The sequence below is a fragment of the Pipra filicauda genome, unplaced genomic scaffold (assembly GCF_003945595.2).
Source record: "Pipra filicauda isolate LSUMZ 115617 unplaced genomic scaffold, ASM394559v2 scaffold218_size1660888_pilon, whole genome shotgun sequence".
In the NCBI taxonomy this organism is placed as follows: Eukaryota; Metazoa; Chordata; class Aves; order Passeriformes; family Pipridae; genus Pipra; species Pipra filicauda.
The window spans coordinates 926588-950904 of NW_024104330.1; the positions used below are offsets into that span (position 1 = coordinate 926588).

Below are 24317 nucleotides of genomic sequence, written 5' to 3' on the forward strand. Positions count from 1 at the left end.
ACAGTTATGAGAAAATGAACTTATACTGGAATAGCCTTCACAGAATTGTTACTCCAGTTTAACTTTTTTTTTTTTTTTTTTTTTTGGTAGACAAACTTCTTTGTACACAAAAAAAATAAGCTTGTTTTCTTTGAAAAAAAACATTCTTAATAAAAAAAAAAATCAAGATGCTTCTAGTCTGCTAACTGGATGCTTCAAAAATGCCAGTCATTTAAAAAGCGATGAAGAAGCAGCTCTCTATGGCTGACTTTAGGTAAACTAAATAATCCTTATGTAAAACAAATAGCCAGCAAATCACTTAAACACAGGTGATTAAAGAGTTACATGTATGAATGAGTAGAGGGAAAAAAATATTTCTAGTGGATTGTGAAGAGTTACCATGAAAATGTAGTAATTCAAGCATTCAGGAAATGTGTACATTTTCAAAAAATTTGATGTTTAAAGTGAGACACTGGATTTTTATATTTTATTTCTATCTCCTGGGATGTACTGTTGAATTCTGCTTTCCAGATTTTCTTAACGTGTGTCAGGGCTAGAAATTTGGCAATTTATTATGAAATTGCTTTTTCAGTCATCTGTGATTTCCTGAAGCTTTTATAACCAGCACTCATGATCTAGCTGAGGTTGTTCTATCAATGGTTCATTCAAGTGTCATGAACACGATCCCCTTCCTATCCAATAAAGAAAGCAGAAAATTAAATCCTTGATGTATCTGTGACTTCTCTCACACCTTCTCTTTCATTTTGTCTAGTTCAGATATCCTCTGCACTTCCTAATCCTTTCTGTCTGTCCCTTTCTTAGTTCATGGGTAAATGCTCATATCTGAACATAGGACACACAGCTCCCAGTTGTTAAATGTCCTCCCTTCTTTCAAGGACCCTCCATAATCCTGCCAGTGGGAAGGAAGAAAAGAACAGGCCAGGAAGACATAAATTTTTCCCTGTTACCCTCTGGGCTGAGGCTTTGTTTCCTTTGGGAGTTGTCCCCTCTTCCACTCCCTCTCCCTCTTATCTTCTCTAGTAGTTTCTCTTTGCTCTCTCATCTTCACAGTTTGCTAAGAAACAACACTTCTCCACTCCAGATCTTTCCTGTCATCACACAGGAATTTTTATTTACAACCTGGGACATGCTTCTTACATTCTGGATCACACAACTGAAAGAGTTGATTATTGTCTGTCTCTCTTGAATTTCCATAATTATGTCAGGAGACTTTAATTTTTGTAGTCTGTTGCCTAAAAATCCAGTTTTCCCCTCACTGAATTCACAGGGACTATTTTTACTTTAGAGAAGCTTATACTACCAGATACTAATGGCAATTAAGCCTTTGGTGGAAACAGAGCCATATACAGGATTAGGCTGCATCTCTACAGAAAACTCTGCATGAGGTGCTGAGTACACCAGGAAAAATGAACTGCCACTGAGCACCAAGTTCCAGTTTCCCCTTTGCTTTGGGAAAAGGGGAAATCATGGGGTTTTTCACTTTTTCAAAACTACTCAGTGTGCTCTGCACACTATTGCTTTTCCTATTACTCACTCTCTACCCCTGCTCCAGTCATGAAGAAGAGTGCAGTGAATAGCTTCTGCTAACATCAACACAGCTAAGAACACCACCAGCTCAGGGAGGAGAAGGCCAGGTTGGATGGGGCTTTGAGCAACATGGTCTAGTAGAAGATTTCACTGACCATGAGCGTATGGTTGGAAGCAGATGATCTTTAAAGTCCCTTCCAACCCAACCCATTCTATGATTATATGATTCAAAGGGTGATTTGTAGGTCCTTCTCATGAAGGTTGTGTCCGCCTAATGGGAAGAAAACAATTCTTCAGAAACCTTGCTGATTGCCTTTGGCACTTTACCATCTCCCACTGAAAGTTGTCTTCTCTTCCATACCTAGAGCTCAAAAAATGGCTAGTGACTGGACTCTTGATCATCCTCAAAAAACTAAAAAAATCACCTTATATCTCCCCTTCTGTAGATCCGTATGGATCTGGTTCCTCAAGGCACCTCTGCTATGCTGCTTACTTGCCCATGCACCTCACCATATCTCCCCAGCTAATGCTCTCTCTTTCTCAAGTTAATCATCCCACACCCTGACCCAAGAATCCAGACCTCATATTGACTTGCTGTCCTGGAAGACAACTGAGATTTCTTCAAGTCCAAACCATTACCACAAAGGCATGGTGATGCATGGTGACTTGGCATGACAAGAGATGGAAAAGATGCTGTTGTATAGTCCCAGAAAGAAGTTGTTTTCCTCATGGCCTTGAGCCTTAGCTGAGTCTTTCCTCTGTTTCCAGCTCTCCAGCTGTCTCCTTGCTACTCATGATTAATAGCAAGCTCTTACCAGCCTTCCTCTCACATTCTTCCCATTCCCTCTTGACAAAATAGTCTTCTTCATTGCAAAAATGTATCCTTTTTCTTTGTTTAGTCTGTAAATTTCTCAGAACAGAATTCGTCTCTCCTTCCATCTCTTTTTTAAACAAAAATCACCAAACCATTATTTGACACTTCAGTGCTCATCATTAGGGGCACTGACCTCATCTATCCTCCAAAGTTACCTTATCAAGTTCCTGATTCTGGACACAGATTTAGGCCTTCTGAAGCATAAAGATAAAATGTAAAAAACAATCTTAAGTATCACATCAACTGGAAATGCATATCAAGGTGGAAGGACTTTAGGGTTTTCTCCTTGAAGATATTTTCCCCCTAAATATATTTACTTGTATTCTCTGAGATAGTCTCTAGACTGTGGAGATCAAAGCAAGCTGGAAATCCAGCAGGGTTTTTTAAGTGCATTAAAGGCAATGTGTTTCAAAGCCACACGCCTGAGCATTTAAGCACCATGGAAGAAATGAAGTAGTAGGTGGTAATACATGTAAGCATGATTGTTCTAATCTTCATACTTTTCAATTTGTCAAAGCCTAACTGTGCTACAAAGAGCCAAAATAAAGGATGCTGTGTGCACATGCAGGCACACAGGAGAGCATAAAACCCAAGGACACCAGCCAGCTTTGGGGTTTCCTTTTTAGACACATTTCTGATCTTGTAAGTCATTTACAGCGATAAGGATGTGGATTTACCAGACTTATGTGGAACCTGGCAAATCTAAGCATGGAGTGAGTGCTTCTTGGGATATTTGAATACAGAAGTGTAATTCTCTGCTGCACTTTTTTTTGCCGAGGTACAGAGTATAAAATGCCATCCACTACAGAATAGTGGCACTTTCTAAATGACTACATATTGTGAATATATATATAGCTAGACTTTAATGCTCCTCACTTAGCAACTGAGAAATTATGGAAATATTTTCAAGTGTTTTCACAGAATAAAAATGAGACAAAATGAGACTATTTTTCTTTTTATTACTCCTAAGGAAATGAGAACATATTAACAAGAGATATCCACCAGATCTAACCCCTTTTCTACCATAAGTTTTGGTGCATGTTTTCTGATCAGCTCTAGCTGTAAACAGAAAGCTTCATCACCCGAGATCACCTGAGGTCCTGGCATGTAAACAAATAGTCGACCATTTCTGTCTCCTCCTCTTTCTGCAGAGCTTCTCAAGAAATGCCTTACTTACTGCAAGTTATCATTGTATTGCCAAAATCAGTGCTGTTGAGATACTTGTACCTTGGACCTTGAGACTGTTCATATTGATTTTATTGGACTTTGTATCAGATTTCAGATCTTAATTTTTTAATATTACTCTGCTTGGTTTAGCTCACAGCAGCCTCATCTACTATCACCACAAATTTTAATGAAGGCAAAGTAATATATCAGTGATAACTACAGCTCTTGTAGATAATACTATTGAAAACAGGGGGTAGTGGGGAGAAAATAGAGAAAAACTATGCTCCCTATATGCTCCCAAAGAAGAATATTTCTTGCTGACTCAAGATTCTTGCACATTAAGAAGAGATGTCTCTGGCTCCTGAGCTCATTCTCCCCGTGGATTAATGATCCATAAGGGACTCCTTGTACCAAGGAGAAGTAAATCACCCCTCCTGCTTTTGACAGGCAGGAACACAACTAGAGAGATAAATGCTTTTGCATTTCTCTGAACTTTGCTGTTACTCCTTGGTAAAAGATTTCCCCTTCTGGAACCCATTAAAATCTGTGAATCTCAGACAAAGACTCTTCTTCCTCCTCCCACATTCTGTGTGAGATGCTTAATCTCTGCTTCCTGGAGACATAACCATTTGTGAGCTGGAAACAGCATGAGCTGAGCCCTTCTGCTCTCACAGCACCTCCTCTGATTTCCTTTGCTTGCGATGAATGAAACCTTTCATTTCAACAGCATCTGACTTGTGTCAGAAGGTTTATGACTGCAGCAACAATGGGGTGGCAGAAAGGGATGTAACTGTTTAAAATGTGTCATTGCTAAATAAGTAAAAATCAGCTTTGAGCACAGGGAGAAAGCAAGAGGAGGTATGACTGCATGACACTGTTTTTAAGAAAAAAAAAAATGCTGCCTAGGCTTCTCCCCCCTACTTCTCTCCATTACTTGCATTTCCTTTAAGGGAAAGGTCATGCCTTCTTTCCCGGGCTGCTACAAGCCTTCCCCAGACAGGAAGCATATCCTGTGTCCTGTTTTCTCTAGAGTCTAGTAGCAGAGCAGATGGGAGCACAATTTCCACATTACTGTTTTTAAGTGACCTGAGTACTGAATAGCTGAGTAAATCTCCCTCCCTCTCAAACACGGTGCAGCCCCAGGGCCCTGCTGGGCCTGGCAGCTTCTGGAAATGGCCTGAGAGAGTAATATAAGCTACTCCCTTTGGAGGTCTGGATGCCTATTTTTGTTAGATGCGAAACGGCAGCAGTCATCGGTGGGGAGAGGGAAGCACATGTTCTGTAATTAAAAACTGTGTCTATGATTTATTCCATAGAAGAGGGGTGTATTTTCCCCCTTGAATGAGAAAAAGAGGCTTGGAAACTGGAACACGTAGCACATGCCATTTTCCACTTAAGTGATTTCCTTCACAGCTCTCACCTGAGAAGAAGCTCTCAAGCCCTAAGGGATCAACCCTACCCCATCATGCCCAGCTGCCTGCAGCACAGAGCAAGGTCTGGGACTTGTTGGTGGCTGAGGGAAGTCTGCCAGGGAAAAACTTATAAATGCTGGTGTTCAACTTTGCAATTGATTTTATTTTTCACTGTTTGGCACTTCAAGGTAACAGCTTGCTGTCTGTGGACATGAGCATCCATATCCCTAAGAGGATAATTTCCTCCTACTCCCCTGCCCCTCCTTCAGGCCCCCACTAAACATATCCTGGATGAGGGGAGATATAGCAAGAAATTCAAACTCAGTCCCTTGACAGGTGCAAAGCCATGGCATGCCAGCTGTGGTCAAGGGCCATATGTCTCTCCAGACTCCCAGGGCCACACATATCTGTCATTTCCATTCCCCATCCTTGCTGAAATATTTCCAATCCATCTTCTAAGTAATGGGATTTGGTGTCGATTTTTCCCATCCTTTGTTTCACTGCCATTGCACAATGAAATGATGTTGTAGCATAACCACAGCTGCCTATGTGTCTTCCCTAACTCTCACCAGCTGTCTGTTAGGTTACACCATTATTAAGGAGAAGAGACTTTTCAAGGGGTCCTGCCACCTCTTCCCATCTGCTACAGAATCCATGACAAGTGATTGCCAAAATGGGTTTGATCCTGATGGCTGGATTTTCTTGACTAACTAGGACTCAAAATCTTCTTCAGCTCTGTCCATGAAAGTGCAGTATAAAGCATGGAGCCATTGGTCCATCTTACCCATTAGAGCCAGTAGCAGGTGCTTAATGGAGAGTTAAGCACAGGGCAACCATCAAGGGATCTGAGGAATGGGAAATTCTTGAGCCAGAATTGGTAATTCAGTGTTTAAAGGGTTGCCTTGGGGTATAAAAGCTTTTGCATTTACCAGAGTTTCTCATATGAAATACTTTAACCTCCTGCTCACATCCAGGCTCGGTGCTTGGCAGGACTGAGTTTTGCCTTCCCCTCTTCTTGAATGAACTCTTTTAAATTGTAGTTGAAGGAATTCAACCTTCAGAGCTCAGTATTATTGAGTGCACAGCTGGTAGCAGGGAGCAGGGCACTCCACTGCCCAATTTCCCCAGGTAATCCCAGTGCCTCCAGGAGTGTGTGACCATGACTTTATCATTTTTTCCCTTCCAACATCCACCTGTGCAGCCACTGCCTACTCCAGCAATGGTAAATGCTGTTGCCTGAAGCCAGCTATCCAACTCAGCACAGCAGAAGGGTGCTGGCAAGCCTAACCCCTCTCTGGGAATGCAATCAGGATAGGGAATGTCACTGCCACTCCTTCTTCCCTCCACAGGTAGCAGAGCTCCTACCAGTCAGGCAAAAATGTCCAGTGGAAGGCTTTAAGGAGATAAAGCCGGATGGCTGTGTATGTCCCTTCTTCACAAAGCATATACATCTCCTAGGGAGCATTTCTTGCTGACTGTCTCCTAAAGGGACTCTCAAGAGCACAGAAGCTAGAAAGACAAGTCTTAGAGCTTCTGCCTGTGTGTTTAACACTCATGGGAGTGGCAGGGGCACAGGGAAAGACTACCATGTCTTATAGAAATAGCCTAGTAGAGTTAGAAACACAGACATTCAGGTGTTCTGGAAGAAGGAATTAAATTTTACAGAGAAACCCTGTAAAACTGTGGGCTGTTTTTATTCACTTCTTTAAGTTTTCTATTCCATCTACACAGATGGAACCAAAAAATGCAAAAGAGAAGTGGGCTTTACTCCTCTGTCTTGTAACAGATGCATGCTTGTGTCCAAGCCTTGCTGTGGCATGAAGCACAGCATAGTTCCCCCTGAAATAAAATGCAGCTCACACATATCTCAGGGTGGAACTTGGCTCTTAAACAAAATTTAATGGGAGTCTGCTCTGGCTGAACTCTACTTATGACTTCATATTTTCCAGGACTGTGCTAGTGCTGTTGGCTTGCTCATTTTTCTTTTTTTTTTTTTTTTCCATTCTCCTTATACTAATAGGTGTTTCAGAGGGATAACTTGACCTTAAGACACCGTTCCAAAGCAGACCTCTCTGGTCTTGGATATGTTATGCAAGTGCTTTGAGAAACTTGCAGGCTCTCTCATGAGTGCTTGAGAAGGCAGATTTTTGCAACCTGTTAGGCAGCATCAACTGGTAAATTAAACTGGAAAACTGGAAAGCAGAGAAAGTGGACAGAGGCTATCTGTGATGTTCCTGGTCCCTGCTTCTGTTATGTTTCTCATATTCATTGAATAGAATTTTTAAAACTTTCTCCATTGGCCCTACTGAGCAGTTCAGAGGTGTGAGAACCCACTTCAAAGGGAGCAGAAGCAATTTAGTGGTGAGAGCTTTTGCAAACCCCACCTTGCATGTGTGCCACTTGGTGTTCCACGTCATGTATTGGGACAGTGCCCTGCTTTGAGACAGAAGAGCCAGCAGTGACTGCTGCTGCTGGGCCACAAAGCCTGATCACTCCTGATTCACCTGCGGAAGAGCAGCATGCCCATTGGAAGGCAGGTACAGGGTAACAGTTCTGCCCTACGGTCCCTATTTTGACAGCTGAGAAAGGGGCCATATTTCTTAATGCATTTCAATATATTCTTACACAGGGAAGACCAAGCCAAACTTTTTCCATGACCTTCTACGGCTACTGCAGTTCAAAAGAGTCACTGGGCTGTGAATATCTGGACTCTTCTGTTCTGCTGAGAGTATCATTGAAAAGAAATCTTCAGATTTAACCACCTGTTTTTCTCCTTATGCTTTTCTTCTTGGAGGTTTGCTTTTTCTGAGTGTAGATTTATGATGTATATCACCCACCCAAAAGAGCATTCCTGCTTTTTACCCTCTCTGTCTGCACCTACCAAATCCCTCCCTATTAACAGATAACTGACAGTCAGACTACACGGTGATTTGGATCAATTTGCTTATTGCAAATAACCTCCTACAGTATATAGTAAATATAAGTAAATAAATAAATAGTAAATGGAGGAAGGGGCTTTCCTTTTAGTTTTCTTCTGGATCAACTTGGAAGGAAAATGTTTAGGAACAAGAATGCCCTTTGCTGCAGAAATGTAGCAGCCAGCTCAAATCACAACAATTCACTCACAGCTTTCCTGAATGTGTATTTCATGTATTTAGGAAAGGAGCAGCCCAAAGGCTTTACAGTAAGTGATAAATAAGTTGGTCAGAGAAGTACCATAGCAAGCATTTGTTGCTATTGAAAACTACTAGATCATATTTCTTTGCTTAATGACACACATTAATCCTCCATTGAAATTTCCAGGGCTGTCCAAGCTGAATCTGCTTTAAAGGTTAAAAACACAGTCCAAAATATAAAAAATGTATCATTCTGACCAAAGAAAGGAGCTGAAAAAAGTCTCAGCAACATTCCTTTGGTTTTTTCTTTGCTGTTTAAACTAAGGATGTCATCTACAAGCTTTGAAATGGTTTCAAAAACATGACATTTTTTTAATTGGTGACCAAAATATGAATAATATCCAAGTACCCATTGCTACTTCTGTTTTCAGTCCAGTTTCCTAATGAAATGAGTCTTATGTGTTCCTGCTGTCTATCTGTCTGCTTAATCGTCTGTTCATCCATCTGTCACTGCTCATCAAGAACTTCTGGATCCACTGACCAGTTTCAACCAGATTTGAAAGAGAAGCAGAAGCGCCAGAAATTATAATCATTCTCCAGGTTGTATGAAAGTCAACACTGTCTACAGAGAGCCATTCGAGTGAACAGGAACACAAAAAGGACTCCTTATTAGGAGATAAAATGAAATTAAGTTCTTTTCTAGTCAGAAATGTGATAGCATCAAGTTTTGCCATGGTAAGTTTGCTTCCATAAACATGACTGCAATTTAACAGCCAAAACACAGAGAATAAGACACCATTTATGCACCTATAGAAGACATCCAGCCCTTCTGACCATGGCATTTTGAAAACTCTACAAAAAAAGGCTCCCAGTACTTTATAGCAAGACTAAGCCTTCAGCACAAGCTTTGGAAAGGGATGGCTAAGAACTGCAAACAGTAATGGTTGGGATTTATTTTCCATAATTATAGACTCTATAAAGCTGGGCTTCTAATTGAAGCTATTCTAGATTTGCTTATTTATTAATGGGAAGAAAATTCCCACACCATACTCCAGGATACACCACACCTCTGTTGAGTTCGAATAGATCTTCTTGCAAAAATGCATGTCAGAACAAAACAGAACAGAATAGAATGTTCCAGTTGGAAGAGATCCACAACAATCATCTAGGCCAACTGCCTACTAGTGTCCTCTCTGCAGCATCTGTGGAGACAGATGAGATCATACAGACTCCTTTCTAGCATTCAAACATCTTGTTAGGCTGGTTATTAGCTTTCCACCTACATGGTACTTACCATTCATGTTTCGTTGGGAGAGAGGAGCATTAGTAAAAAACTGTTAATTAATCTCACAATGTAAGTCCTGTGCTGAAAAATATTCAGTATATGGTTTCAATCAAGGTCCTTTCCTGCTTAGCTGTTAATGTGTTCAATATGCTATTTGTCAAACAATGCCAGACAACTGTCCAAAAATAATACACAAACAAGCCTTTTTGTATTTTTTTCACTCTTTTTTACAATTATTGCACAATCTGTCCAGAATTGCTCAGATGAATGATAGATGGTAAAGAAGTTTTGCTAAAATTGCTCAGTTCAATTCAGACAGCTTGGACTGATACATAAATACTTTTCAAATAATAAAATGGGCTTTGTCTTTAGAGCAGATATGCAAAAGAAATCTGCATATTCATTGAAGAATCCTTGGAAAATAAGAAATGTTGTTGCCTTGAGCTACTATTTGCCTTGCAAGTTTCTAAGGTGTTTCAGTATGTTTTATTTTCTTTTTTTAATATACTCAATATTCAAAGCATTTGGAAGATTGTTTCCACTACAGATATCTCCATTAATAATATTAACCTCGACAGTGCTCCAGGAAAGATCTCTGTGTCCCTGAAGAGCATATGCTAAACATCCTGACATTTCCACTTGCAACACATAGTAGAGAGTGCCTTAGGCAAGCACTGCTGTATGAGCTGGATATAGCTGAATACAATTCTTATCAAATAAGTCAGTGGATGGAGCACAGAGAATTCTCATTTCCAAGAATTATCACTTGTTGGACTGCTTTGCTATAAAATATTGGGGGTGAGAATGAGACATAGTGGAAGAAAATTGACCGTGTTGGTAAAATGATTATACTTTTCTAAGGATAGGAGCTTGGTGCTTCATTCTTTGAACTGTTACAGTAATATCTTTGTGCATGACTGCAGGCTTTCACCAGACTTCAGGTGATTTCTAGATGCCATCACCTGTAGCTTGATCATATCACCTCTAATTTAAGCACAAGGTCAAGTTTTTTCATCTCAAAATGAGAAAAAGACATTTATCAGCCTTAATATAATAACTGCCATGTTTCTATCCTAGCATGTCAGTGTTCATTACAGAATCACAGAATGTGTCGAGTTGGAAAGGACCCACAAGGATCATCATGTCCAACTCCTGGCTTTGCGCAGGACCACCCCAAGAGTCACACCATGTGCCCAAGAATACCATCCAAATGCTTCTTGGACTCTGTCAGGCTTGGTGCTGTGACCACTTCCCTGGGGAGCCTGTTCCTGCCCAACCACCCTGTGGGTGAAGAACCTTTTTCTAATATCCAACCTAAACCTCCCCTGACACAACTTTATGTCATTCCTTCAGTTCCTGTCACTGGTCACCAGAGAGAAGAGATCAGTGCCTGCCCCTCCTCTTCCCCCCACAAGGAAGTTGTAACTGCAATGAGGTCTCCCCTCAGTCTCCTCCAGGCTGAACACACCAAGTGCCCCCAGCTGCTCCTCATACGGCTTCCCCTCAATGCCCTTCACCATCTTCGTTGCTCTCCTTTGGACACTCTCCAATAGCTTTATATCTTTCTTATATTGTGGAGCCCAAAACCACACACAAAATTCAAGGTGAGGTCGCACCAGTGCAGAGCAGAGCGGGACAATCCCCTCCCTCGACTGGCTGGCGATGCTTTGCCTGATGCCACCAGGACAGAGTTGGCCCTCTTGGCTGCCAGGGCACTGTTGACTCATATTCAACTTGCCATCGACCAGGACCCCCAGGTCCCTTTCTGTGGCACTGCTTTCCAGCATCTCATTCCCCAGTCTGTACGTACATCCTGGGTTGCCGCATCCCAGGTGCAGAATCCAGCACTTTCCTTTGTTGAACTTCATACAATTGGTGATTGTCAAGCCCTCAAATTTGTTGAGATCTCTCTGCAGGGCCTCCCTGACTTCCAGGGAGTTGAAAGTTCCTCCCAGTTTTGTGTCATTTGCAAACTTGCTCAGTATCCTTTCCAGTCCTATGTCTAAATCATTTATGAAGATATTGAAGAGAACTGGGCCTCATATGGAGCCCTGTAGAACCCCACTAGTGACAGGTCACCAGTCTGATGTCACCCCATTCACTATTACCCTCTGTGCTTGACCCATGAGCCAATTGCTCGCCCACTGCGTGATGTGTTTATCCAGCTGTGTGCTGGACATTTTGTCCAGAAGGATGCTGTGAGAGACAGTATAGAAAGCTTAGAACAAGCTTTCTGACAGCAACAGAACCAGTGAAACACTCTTGCTTTTAGATTTATGCCTCTGCCCTCTAAATCCCATCTTCTGCATACACTGGCCCCCAACCTCAGCAGCTCCCCATCAGGAGGGGAAGCACCTTGCTGCAGCTCCTCTAGATCTACATGCATGATGGCTGGAAAGCATGTGTTTACTAAAGAACTGACTGCTACTGCTAAACAGAGCTTTAAAATGCTGAGCCCTCGCTGCCTTTCCTTCACTGCTGGATTACTCTAGTCTACCTTTTCTCTCCAGTCTACAGTTGTCATGAAAATTGAAGCAAAATTCTTATCTTTGCCTGCTTTTCCTTTAAAACAGTTGGAGTTGAATAATGGAGTCAAAATCTGTGAAGGTTACAAGGACAGCCTGACCGATAGCAGGAACAGAAAAAAAAGAATGCAAAAATGTTAAGTGTATTTGATGGAAATATTTCAAATACTAACAAATGCTTCAGACTGTCTTAGTTAAGGAAACTAACCTTAACTAATGTTTGTGTTAGTGCCAAATCCATAAATGCTTAGTGCCATGTCCATAAAAAGGGTATGTTTCTAATGTAAACTAAACCCTAATCTTGAGAAGTTATTAAGGTCATAAAATGAAACATAACATTGAGAAACAGAGATCACCTTATCCTCTTATGACATAGTCAAAAGGCCTGAGAGTCAGGTCTGAGGCTGGTAGACCTGTTAGTTACAAATTAAAAGCTTGTCTAGGTAAATAGTTACAAGCAGCTTAGCGGTTAAGTTGTCTTACTGTATCATATAACCATTTATGCAAGGGGTTGGGAAGGAATTATCACGTCTTCCAAGATCTCTTGGCCTCTGACTTTTCACTGAAAGTTTCTGGCTCAAATTTTTGTGCTTATATTTCTAACACTCAAAGTTTAGGTCAGCGGGGTGTGCTGCTTTCATGCACTGTCTCTCAAGAATTACAAGTATCAGTTACAGGTTGTCAGATGGGCTTTCGCTGTGTCCGTAGTCAGGTGCTTTGATTGCCTATGATCACCTGCAACATTTGCAATGGTTAATCAATTAATCCAGGGACTCCTTTCTGTTTAGCTTTGATCTCAGTGAATGAGCAAAAGCCTGGTTTTTTCCTTTTTGATTCAATAAAAAATGACTAGAGCTTGAAATTGTTGACTTTGGAGGAAAGTGAGACCGAAATTATTTGGCAGATTCACTGGATATTTATGTTTCTTTCAAAACCTTCCCAATTATAAAGCCCTCAAAAGCAGTACTCTGTTCTGAAGAAGAGGGAAGAGGTGGGAGGAGGAGAGACACGTGCAGGAAAATGTCCTGCTAGTGGCCTGTATAATATGGATTGATTCATACCCCCTTTGTCACTCCTTCTTCAATGAAGCAATTCCAGGTCAATTTATCTTCCCCAGCAAAATGTTGTACATGGGCTGGTTTTGATGGCTGTAGCAGAAAGATGTAAATGATGGCTTGGTTGCTTTAACATATTTCCATGGAAGAGTAAGGAACTTTTTGCAGTGATATAACTATACGCGAGGCAGACAAAACAGAACACAACTTCCAAATTCCCATATGCAGCATTTTTTGAAATAGATTAGACCTTCTTCCAGGTCCTTATACTTCATGCACCTTTGTTCTTCAGACACTGAGCAGCTTTCCAATGAGATCACAGCAAAAACCAGCCACCATACATGAGCAGCAAGTGCACTGCTGGGTGGTCCTTGGTGGCTTCCCCCATCTCATCTCTAAAGACAAGATTTCTACAGCATCCTTTTGTGAGCTTCATTGCCCCAGTGCTAGGGAGGCAGCTACTTCCTCTTGTTGCTCTCTGCTCTGAGCTTCTTCTGCCAACGGTGAAACCTTCTGACCCTTCCTGATGCTACAAGCAGAGACAGAACCATCTACACTTTTCTGGTGATTTTTTACTGTATATTTACATCTGTGTGAATACACAGGACAGAATAAATATCTGTTACCAGCTACTCTGAGCAAAGAGCTAAAGTCTCTAGTAATTGTAAAGTAATTAAAAAAAAAAAAGGAATATGTGGTTTGAACTGTTCAAACTGAAAGGGGAAAGGGGAATTTGAGGGGACTGTCAGTTCTTTTTGGTGACAAACAGAAAAGTTTAGTTTTAAAACAATCTGTAGGTTTTTTAGGTTATATAACCCTTTAAAACACAATTTTCTTCCCTTTTAAAATTTGATAGGATTTTTTAATTTCAAAATATAGAATATCCCTTCACTTTTAAAGATCTATATTATTTTTTAACCGAAAATAATTTCCCAAGTTTCATTAACATTTTCTCCTTTTCTCTCTTATCATTAAGGGATATCATATGATTACTTTTTGACAAGATGACTTTTGGTGTATCTCTCCATCTCTGATTTTCCCTAAGACCCAAGGGCAATTCAGCTTCATAAAAGAAGAAGAAACTGTGTTAGTAAAGCCATTACTTCCTCAAACATTGTAAAATGTATTTTGTCTTATTTACTTTATAACATTCTAGAATGGTGAAAAAATATTTTGCTCACATTGTATACTAGAATCAAATGAGAACTGCTAAAATTGTGTGGCAATGCTAATCTAATTAAACTAATTTCATAAATGCCTTTTATCCTCATTATATCACAAAGTGTCAAAAGTCAAACAGACCTTTGTTTTATTTGAATGAAACTGTACTTTGTCTCCTCAGAATTAATGGCAAAGTACTTGCTAGCTAGGATAGCAAGAGAATTGAGCCCAGTGCATTTTAATTTCATAGATATTTTTAATCTGCATGATTTACCTTACATTTGCAACACAGTCCATTTACTTCCCCAAAAGATCATGTAGTTGTTGTTGTTATATGTCACCATTATTGTCCTTATAATAATTTAGTATACAAATGGAAGCCAAATTGTTCTGTCTCTTTTCCAGATTGACAGATGAGAAACTGTTCCTTAATTTTGAAAGAACAGCCTTGATGTGTTTCATTGTCTAATGGGAGATGGTGATGGCTTTTTCAGCAGAATATGTCAAATTGATGGGTTCAGGCTGATGACCCTTTGGGATAAGAAATGCCAGCTCTGGCAGGGCACTGCAGACTTACTGGCAAATATTAAAATAGGTAATGACTTTTTTTTTTTTAATTCAGGAAGGCCTCACTGAGAGGCATCTGATATTGTAACACAGGCCAGAGAGCAGCTTGAGCAATTAACATATTTCTAACATGAAGTTTTCAGAAGTTGGTTTGACTCATTTTTACACACGCAGTTGCAGCGAACCAGTTCTAACTCTAGCTTGTAAATTAAATCAGTGTGCTAAGGTTAATAGATTAATGATTTTCTCATGAATGCAGTGTGTTGGCAAGGCACAAACATAAACCAAAGGGCAAGAAGGACATACCACAGTTGCATAAACAATGGAGGTGTTAAGACTTCATTAGTTATTTCATACTAAATGTGTGGTAAGAAAAGTCTTGCATCAGTGAAGACAACAGGGACACATTAAGACCTGCTTTTACAGTCAAGGTACAATGGCTGCAGAAGGGCATAAAAAGAACAAAAAGAGCCCCTGGGAAAGGAACAGTCATAATAAATACATTTTTGTATACAGAATATAAATAAAATAAAAATTACGATAATTATAGGAAAGGTTTTTAACAAGTTCAAAAGCTTCCTGGTAGACTCTGTATAGTCCTCAATGCCCTCAAAAGTTTATAATTACTAGGAATGCCCTAGGAAGGAAATGACTACCTTAAGGATCTCAGCCCATCATTCACATAGATTGAATGAATTTCAAGCACTTCTTATGTAATGAACAGGCACACCAAGAGAGAAAATGGGTTGCCCAAGAAAGCACTTAAAGACTTACTTGAGAGCAATTTAGCAGCCAAGGCTTTGTCTGAGATTGTAACCAAGCAGTCAGCAGTGGAGCGTCATGATGGCTGAGGTTGCAAAGACTCAAAAGCACAAGCTTGTGGGTAGGAGAATCCTGAAAGGCAGGAGCAGGGGCAATGCTGCCTCACTGCTGTTGAGTGGCTTTGAAAACTGTGCTGTAAAAGCTGCTTATCACACACTGATATCTGTATACTCCGCTTGACAAACTCACTCCAAAACCCCGGTATCACCCACTGCTGCGTGGGAATCGTGACATAAGCTTCAATCTCAGGCTTTTCTTTCTCTACTCAACACTACCATCTTTAGTTTGGAACTTTATCTCAGGAAATTACAGAGGCCTTGATAAGTTTGAGGTAAGGTCTATGTTATCCCATTAAATTGCCCGTGTGGATTACACAGCAGAGATTTGGTGACATCCTACAGGATGATTCCCATGCAGTCCTGTCAAATATGCCAAATGGGATCCTTTGGCAGGTATAGTTTTCCTTTTCCATGTGTAAATCCATAACAAACAAACATATAGATACTCAAATTTCTAACTAAAGTGATAACTCCAAAACCGCTAAGGGTGCAAATACTGCATTTTTTTCTGGAAAACTCTTTTAGCAGGCAAAAACCATGCCTAAAAATCAGAAAGCTTGAAGCTCTCTGCAAGTTTATCCTATGTTTCACTGACAGCAGCCACCAAAGCACTTAAAAGTTTTCTGCAAGCAACAAGATCTAAACTCTGAGCTTTCTATGCTGATTGGGAGAAAGCATTTGCGGAATGAACATGCCCCTTCCCATGAAAGCCTATCACCATGTAAGTTGAATGGTCGGTCAGTTTGAATGCCTCAACATGGTTCGGCCTCTGAAGTAGCTCACTGACGAGTCTTATAGTTTTATCAGGATTCCCATAATACTTCATGTTTTCCTAAAAGACCTGTTTCCTCGTGTCACAAAATCATGCCAAGACCTCAGTTTTCATCTCCAAAGCACATTTTGTCTTTGGTATTGCAAATAAAGGCTTGAAAGTACTACTTAAATGAAGCTCAGATATAAAAGTAAGGGTAAATAAAAAAAAAATTAAATTATTTTAAGAACCAGTGTCAGAATTTTGAACAGGAAGTGATTTATGGCTTTTAGTGGTTCAAATTTGCAATTTATAGAAGAAAATAAACTATTACAACTGCCAGAGATGTGCATAGTAAAACTGGGTGAGCACTGAACCTCCAACAAACACTTTCACTGCTGGACCTGCCTCCTTCAAACAAGTTCTCCTCTGCCAAAGTGAAACAGGATAGGTTTAAATTAGGGGGGGGGAAGCTACCAAAATTCATAAAATCAAGTTTGGTTGGAAAATTGCACCTAGAGGAGGCAGTTTAACAAATTTACCAACAAATTTAACAGGAAAAACTCACCACTGGCTACCTTAAAATACAAGGTAGTTGTACTGTTTTTTCTCCTTTGCAGCAAAAAGCCAGAGATCTTCAATATTTAAGTCAGGAATATTCCTGGGACTTTCAGAGACTCCTGCCTTCTCAGCAGGATGTGATTGATGAGAATGAGACAGGTAGCAATTGTTCTATTGCAAAAACTCCTTATCTGTAAGTTTACGGGCAGAACTGAAATTTGACGAATTTCAGGTCGTGACACAAAGGTATTTCTTTCCCTTCATTCTTACTTTTAGGATCACTTTCTAACAACAGATAATTTGATTTGTATATTCTGTTCTTGATTTAGTCAACTCATTCTGATGGCCAGAAATTTTATGAAAAACAAGTTTTTCTTTTTTTTTTTTTTTTTATTTCTGTGTGTCATGGTAACCAGTGGCAGTAAATAACAACACTGTCTAAACACTTTCAGGACCAGATTGTAGCTGGATAAGGGCCAGTATAACAGTGAGAGGAAGCTTTGCAAGGACAATTTAGCAGCAGATAACACAAAAGATGTCCTTGAAACAAAGGAAAATAATCAAAACAGGTGCAAGATCATCAATTGAAACACAGTCCTCTGAGCACTCTGCGTGGGAAGAAGAGCAGAATAAAGAAGGTACAGGGCCAAAGCCATTGCTGAGCTAGAAATTCCATCAGTATGTTTGATATCTTTTCTCCCTCAGAAAGGGAAGATTCAGTCCTATAATAATGCAGTGTGTTTCTCACATAGACTGAGTTTAGAGAGACCATGCTGAGGTTCCTGGCCAGCCATGGATTCCCTCTGGACAGCGACTGCTGTCTCACTCCTGGTCAAGGAATAGATTCTCATTTCATCACACATGCCTTGCATGTTCCTCAGTCATGTTTCATGAAGGATGATACTGCCTGAATCTTGAACAACACTGATACTTTTCACCCTTGCTTATCGATCTTGTGATACTGCCATGAATCACATAGCTATTTTTGGACAAAGTGAAATTTCAGAGACTGTGAGACAGGGATTAACGGTGTCTCCGTCTTCTCCATCATCATTGCTCCTAAACTGATCTGGGGAGCAGACCTTGGAAATATCTGGCCACTGGTGGTAGCTGCAATGTTCTGGTACTCTGGATGATGAAGCAAAATGTTGTCTGAGAGGACAGTAAGCCTTTTTTTGTGGTCAGAAGTGAACACACATAGGAGTAGTCAGATCCTCGTGATTGCAGTAAAATGAGAACTGTGTCGAGTGAAGCCACATCACAGTGTTTGCTAGTTAGTGAATGGCACAGCATTGTGAGGTTAACAGACCAGTGCCAGGTACAATAGTTTAACACAAGTCCAGGACTTTTTTGCAAACTTAAAAAGCACAGTATGGAAATGAAAACTTTTTTGCAAAGTGATGATACTGTAATCCATTATCAAAAAGCACTGTGGTAGAAAGTACTAGAGATAAGGCACCTGCTTGTTATCTGAGTCTGAGAGGCACCTGGGAATGTCAGGTAAGAGCAGAGAGTTACTCATAAAGCTTTTTATAAAAAAAGGGATACTAATTTGATCTGGAATTAATGTTTGGAAGCAAATTGTGTAGCTAGGGAAGCACTTGAGAATTCACACCTTCAAGTATTTGATTGCTGTAGAGGAGCCTGGGTTTTTGGCATGCAGCATATATTTGGTGTGTAAAGAAATACTGAGCAGTATGACCTTGAGGCAATTAATCTCTTCTGAGGCACATGGATTTTGAATGAACATAGTCATAATTAGAGTTTTTAAATTACACAGGGCATGCTTGCTCTTTCCATCAATGTGTAGATGGAAGAAAGTGTGGGAAGGATCTCTAGGGGAGAGAAAAGCACTCTTACTTTCTAGAAAAAGCATCTCCCATGTTTGAGAAGAGCTGGATCCTTTGAATCTCAGCTCTCCTCATTTTGTTGCAAACTGATATTACAGTCTGGTCATGAGTAAGGAGAAAACTGTTAATACTATCTTAACCTGAATCATACATATAAAGAGAGCCAGATATCAGCCCATAGTGCCACTGTTGAGTTTATAGAAGGATTTGGAATTAGTATTTTACCTTTTCCAGAGAACTTCTCTATCTACTGCATTTACCAAAGGCAAATAAAAAGGAGTTCTCACATAAAGGTATTTCTCTGGTTTGAAAACCAGTATAATTTAGAATTATATAACTGGTACAAAACTAAACAAAGAAATTAGTGTCCTGTCATAAACTTAGAGTGGAAAAATGCCAGGAGCTCATCATACCCTCAGATATCCACATAATTCAGGACAATGTGGGCTGATACTAGTGGCATGAAATAAGGAGCTAAAAATAATTCCGAATTGTACCCTGATCAATTAAGTTAATGAATAAATGCTTGTCTGCATGTTTTTACTTTTACTTAAGGTCTATATCAAACAATAAGGAGAGAAATATCCTCACTAGTTTTTGGAATATTTTTTCATCTCCCTTTTAAATAGCTTCAGCTTTTTAGATGTTTTGAGTATTCTTAGTAAGTGCTATAATTAAGATTAATTCAAATTCTAACCGTTCTTTCAGAAGCTTACATTTCAGACCAGTTTCTTACTTTTCAAAAAGACATGGTCAGGTACTTCTCTTTTGCATTTCAATTATAAAGTTTTCGGGTTTTTTTATAAATTATAATCTAGCAAAGATCATAATTTGATTTATCAGCAGTGAGTTCAGACTTACTCTAAGTGGGGACTGTTTCATACCACACGTAACAGGCTTGCCTTGATTCCAAATATAAGCTTAAAAGAAAACAAATGGTAAGTTTAAAAACAGGATATTGCAGATAGATAAATACTAATTGAAATCAATACAGCCAGATTAATTTGAATCAAATCGAGATCCAGACCATACTCTGAAGAGCCATAAATGGGAAAATAAATAGACACCAACTTTTTTTTTCCCCAAAACTACCTTTCTGAGAGTCATCACAGTGCCTAAATGCTCTTAATTTAATCATTCACTAGAGGATGTTACAGGTAAGTAAGTGCTCATAATAAACAGTAGGTGTTTCCCTGAGGGCCATGATAGTTTGCATAATGTGCTAGCTATTTATTTTCCAGTGTAATGGTGACAGAAAACTGTTACAGTACAGCTAACTCTAATGTGAAATTTCATAAATATCTTTTGCTAACTAGAGATCTTAAGTTCTGAGTTTCACAGGTTAAAACAATACAGCACCATCACTACAGTCACTGCTGCTACATATGATTCAATTCCTTTTTTTTAATTAACTTTTGTATGTTCTATTCTATTTATAGATGGAGACATTGAGATCCCCACAGCTGGAGCAGATGTGGCTGTTATTGGAGGTAAGTAGCAGACCATACTAAGCAGCACCATAAGAATTAAAACAGCAGGTTGGTTACATTTTGCAAAACCTCTGCTTTGCTGACAAGACAACAGGAGTGGCCCAATTAGAGTTAATTAGGCCAGTGGGAAATCTGCTCCCAGAGGGGCTATTGGCAAGATAACGAGATGAGATAATGAACATAAACCATATACTGAGCAGTACCAATCCCATCCATTCTCCTTTTTAGGACAAAATACTTAGCAGTCCAATAGCAAAGTCAGTGTCTGATACCCTTCATTATTCACTGGGTCAAGCTTGTCCTTTAATACAGAACCGATGTAGGACCTTTGATTTGAGCAATGTTAGCTCATAGCAGCTGACCCTTTATTGTTACAGAATTCACTGCTGTGTATTTCCTGGTGTTCCATTAAAGCTCTCTCATGCATTTAAACTAAATACAGTTGTCAGAATAAATGAGGAAGGCTATGGTCATGGAGAGAACCTGTCTTTTTATTTTTATTGTGTTTGTTCATTTCCATGCTAACACACTAATTTCAGTCATTCACAAGGGGCTATACCAATCATTAGTGCAAATTGGTGAGGTTCTGCTATATTTCCCTCAGGTCCCATCTCCGGTAACTTTAATTTCAGCTTTCTATGAACAAGTAGCAGGTAAATTGATTTGTACTTAGTCCCTTAGGCTTATTAATATTGTGCTACATCTAAAGCCTATTAGAGCCTCTTGTGTCAAGGGATACCAGTGAGGTCCTAAAAACTGATGAAGCCCACACTGCAACCGTGATATTATTGCAACCCCAAATTTCTTTGTATAAACAATTTTATTTCTGCTAGAAGTAACTTCAGTTTTCAGAACAGGCACCATGAAATCTGAGGGATAACATTAAGGCATATATTTTAAGGCAGAATTATAATCTTTATTTACCCTGCTAACATTCTGTCTATTCCCATGCTTTTATGCCAATAGCATATGCCCACTCAGTTTACAGATGCTGATAAATATGAAGCCCCTGCCACATATCTGGAATACAGGATACAGAAAGAGATACTGTCTACCTACCCTTCATTGTCTCTGCAGAGTAGTAGGCACTTCCAGTGAGCAATTCATCTGACAAAATGAAGGTACTCCATTCTAGAAAACGAATGACCACATACACACACACTCCCACACCCTCCACTGACAGCAGAGGAAGCCTTAGGAATGTCCCGTTCTGGTTGTTTTTGTTGTGCATTTCTTTGATGTTTGATTTACTCCTGGAGTAATGGATATAGAATCAGCTCAGTATCATGTACAGAATCGTAGCTGAAGCGTTAAAAAGCACATCCTGGATGCATGCAAAAAGTGTTTAAAAATTATAAAAGTCACATAAGTTGAATAAATTTCAAAATACTTCATTTATTTTCAGGATTTTTAAGCAAAGAATTTGATCTAGGAGGAAGGGAATAGAGTTTGTAGGCTTTTTAACAATAGACTTGTCAGGGATGCCTCTCTTTTATGGAGTTCTACCTTTCGCAGTAGCAAAGGAGCTTGATTTACTTTTCTTCACTAGAAGTGCTTCCATTCACCATTTAGTCCCATGCACATTTGGGTTACCTCTAGAAACTTTTGTCCAGTAAACACATTGCTGTAATTAGCCTTAGTCCAGGAGACAGGAAAGATGTATCCAGAATCCCTTCCTTCTCCCAGATGTCACTTGTACATTTGTTACAGTCAGACTTTCCTAATTAGAGCACAGAATGAAATGGCAGCTTGCAAATACAGAGCAGTACCAGTCACACAACTCCTCCTATTTGTTGAATGTCTCCTCAGAATACTCAGTGCCCTGAACATCTCCTGAAATTGAGGACACATGAGAAGCCAGGGTTGGGTTTTCTGCAACACACTCCCTCCCCCCAGGGTATGTGTTCCCAGAAGGATGAAAGAAACCTATTGGTTTTCCTTTATGTTCTCTTATTTCTCCTCATTTTGTAATGAACTTTTAGCTCCCATGTGTTCGATCAAATTGATTTGAAAGAGAGCTAGTGAGAATTTGTCCTGTATTCCTGCAGCATCTATATCCCCTTTTTTTCCCTTTTTTTTTTTTTTTAATGTCAGACTGTTCTGACTCTGGCCACTGCAACATACAAACACTTATGATACATGAACCAATCCGATCCAAGTTGTGATGTCTGGCTTTGAGATACTTCTCATATTTTATTACCGGTGACACATTTAACGGATCTCTTTCCTCTAGGTGTGATTGCTGCAGTGGTATTTGTCCTCATTTGCCTGCTGGTGGTGATGGTTCGGTACATGTACAGACATAAGGGCACCTACCACACCAATGAGGCAAAAGGAACTGAGTTTGCCGAAAGCGCAGATGCCGCTTTGAAAAATGACCCTGCTCTCCAGGAAGCAGTGGATGAGAGCAAAAAGGAATATTTCATCTGAGAGGCAAGGATTTCCATGGAGGCTTCCCCAAGGGAATCAATGAGAAATGTTACATCAACAGAAGTGCTAAGAGATGGATAATAGGAGGATACAGGCAAGCATCCTAATTGAAAAATATCTCTTTGCTTTTTTTGTCACTGGGTTGTTTCTTTTTCTATACCAGTGAAGAACTCTAAATGCCAGATACTTGCCTGTTGATTTTATTAGCAACACAGCTGGTCACAGTTGAAATCAATATCAGATAAGAAAAAACAAAATCTCAGTATGAGTGATACACCAAAACCAGATAAAGATAGCAAATGTCAAGCCTTGACATTTGGTGAAAGTAGCAGATGCCAAAGGAAAACATCCTCTTAGAGTTAATGATGCATCCTATGCTGATATGATACAGAACTACCTGAAGTTCAATTTCAAATGGTAACAAAACAAACATTCAATTAGATAAAGCTGATGTAGCTGGAAAAAAAATAAATCTGTAGCCCAGATATCTCCCCCCACCCCCTTAAATGTGCATTTTTATTTGCACAGGGGAGTTTGTTTTGTTTGTTTGGGGATTTACACTGGGATTTTTTTAAAATTTTTTAAATTTTATATATATAAAAATCAAAGACACTTCAAAGAAATAAAACTGTTGGAAAACATGGAAAAAGTAAGAATGAAGGATTTATTTCTGGCTTTCTCTGCATGGCAGCTTGAGAACTGCAAAGTGTTGGAATTTACAAGGTAGTATATAATAGCCAGTAGACTTACAAATATGATTCCAGTTAGTTGGTAGGTTCTCTGCATACATGCATAGATATTAAAAGGCAAAGCCTCCTGGTTTGAGCAGGCCTTTTGAAACAATGGAGCTCAGCTACATTTTTTCATGTAAGATATTTTTGCCTGACTATTTATTTATTTATTTTGAATTTGAAAATTCTCTTGAATGCAAACCAACAGGATTTTGGATTTTTGCAGGGAGAGGAATTCAGTTCTAGTGCAGATACCAGTAAGTGTTTAACAAATGCAACCATATGACTGCCACTATAAAGAAGCTTTTTCATCTGCATCCCACTGATTTCTCCCTGTGTATGGCTTCTGTATATCCTTTGCATTGTGCTAGACAAGAGAATTACACTGACCATTGATTCTTTATTATAAATAAATAAATATACCAGTCATGGTGGTCACATGAAAAGACCTTATTCCTCACCTAAGAATCAATGGTGATGAGTTTTTTATCCCAGTAAGTTGGCTTCCTAATTGAAGCCCATAATTATTTCCATAAATAAGAAAATTGTTCTCTGCACCTGCTCATCCACACCTGTGATGGTGCCCTGGACTACTGAAGAGAGAGGAGAAGAAATAGAAGATAACAAGATGCTGATGAGCTCTGCTCAACCTGATATATTTTTTCCTGTGTTTGGATCTATATATGTGTGTACACATATATAAAGTCATCTACATCTGTGCTTTCAAGACGTTGTTGTAGATCACTTGTGCTCATTTCTTGGCACCAAAGCTTGGAAAGCTCCTGAACTCCAGTGTTCATTATTGACATTGGTCATAAAAATGCTGTAAGATAGATCTGAACAAGAAAAGACTCTGAGGACCCAAGTGAAGAAAAATGAGACATTTTTGTCTTTCAATCACAATCTTAATCTTTGCTCAGTATCTGGAGAGGAT

General features: G+C 39.5%; 1 protein-coding gene across 1 annotated transcript in view; it reads left to right on the forward strand.

Moving 5' to 3' along the window:
- Positions 1-23178, forward strand: part of GYPC (glycophorin C (Gerbich blood group)) — a 30601-nt gene extending 7423 nt beyond the window's left edge. The window contains exons 2-3 of the mRNA XM_027734721.2: positions 20172-20222; positions 22456-23178. Of these exons, the coding sequence (XP_027590522.1) occupies positions 20172-20222; positions 22456-22652 (248 nt within the window). The 3' untranslated portion in view covers positions 22653-23178. The remainder of the gene's footprint in view (positions 1-20171; positions 20223-22455) is intronic.
- Positions 23179-24317: the final 1139 nt, after the last annotated feature.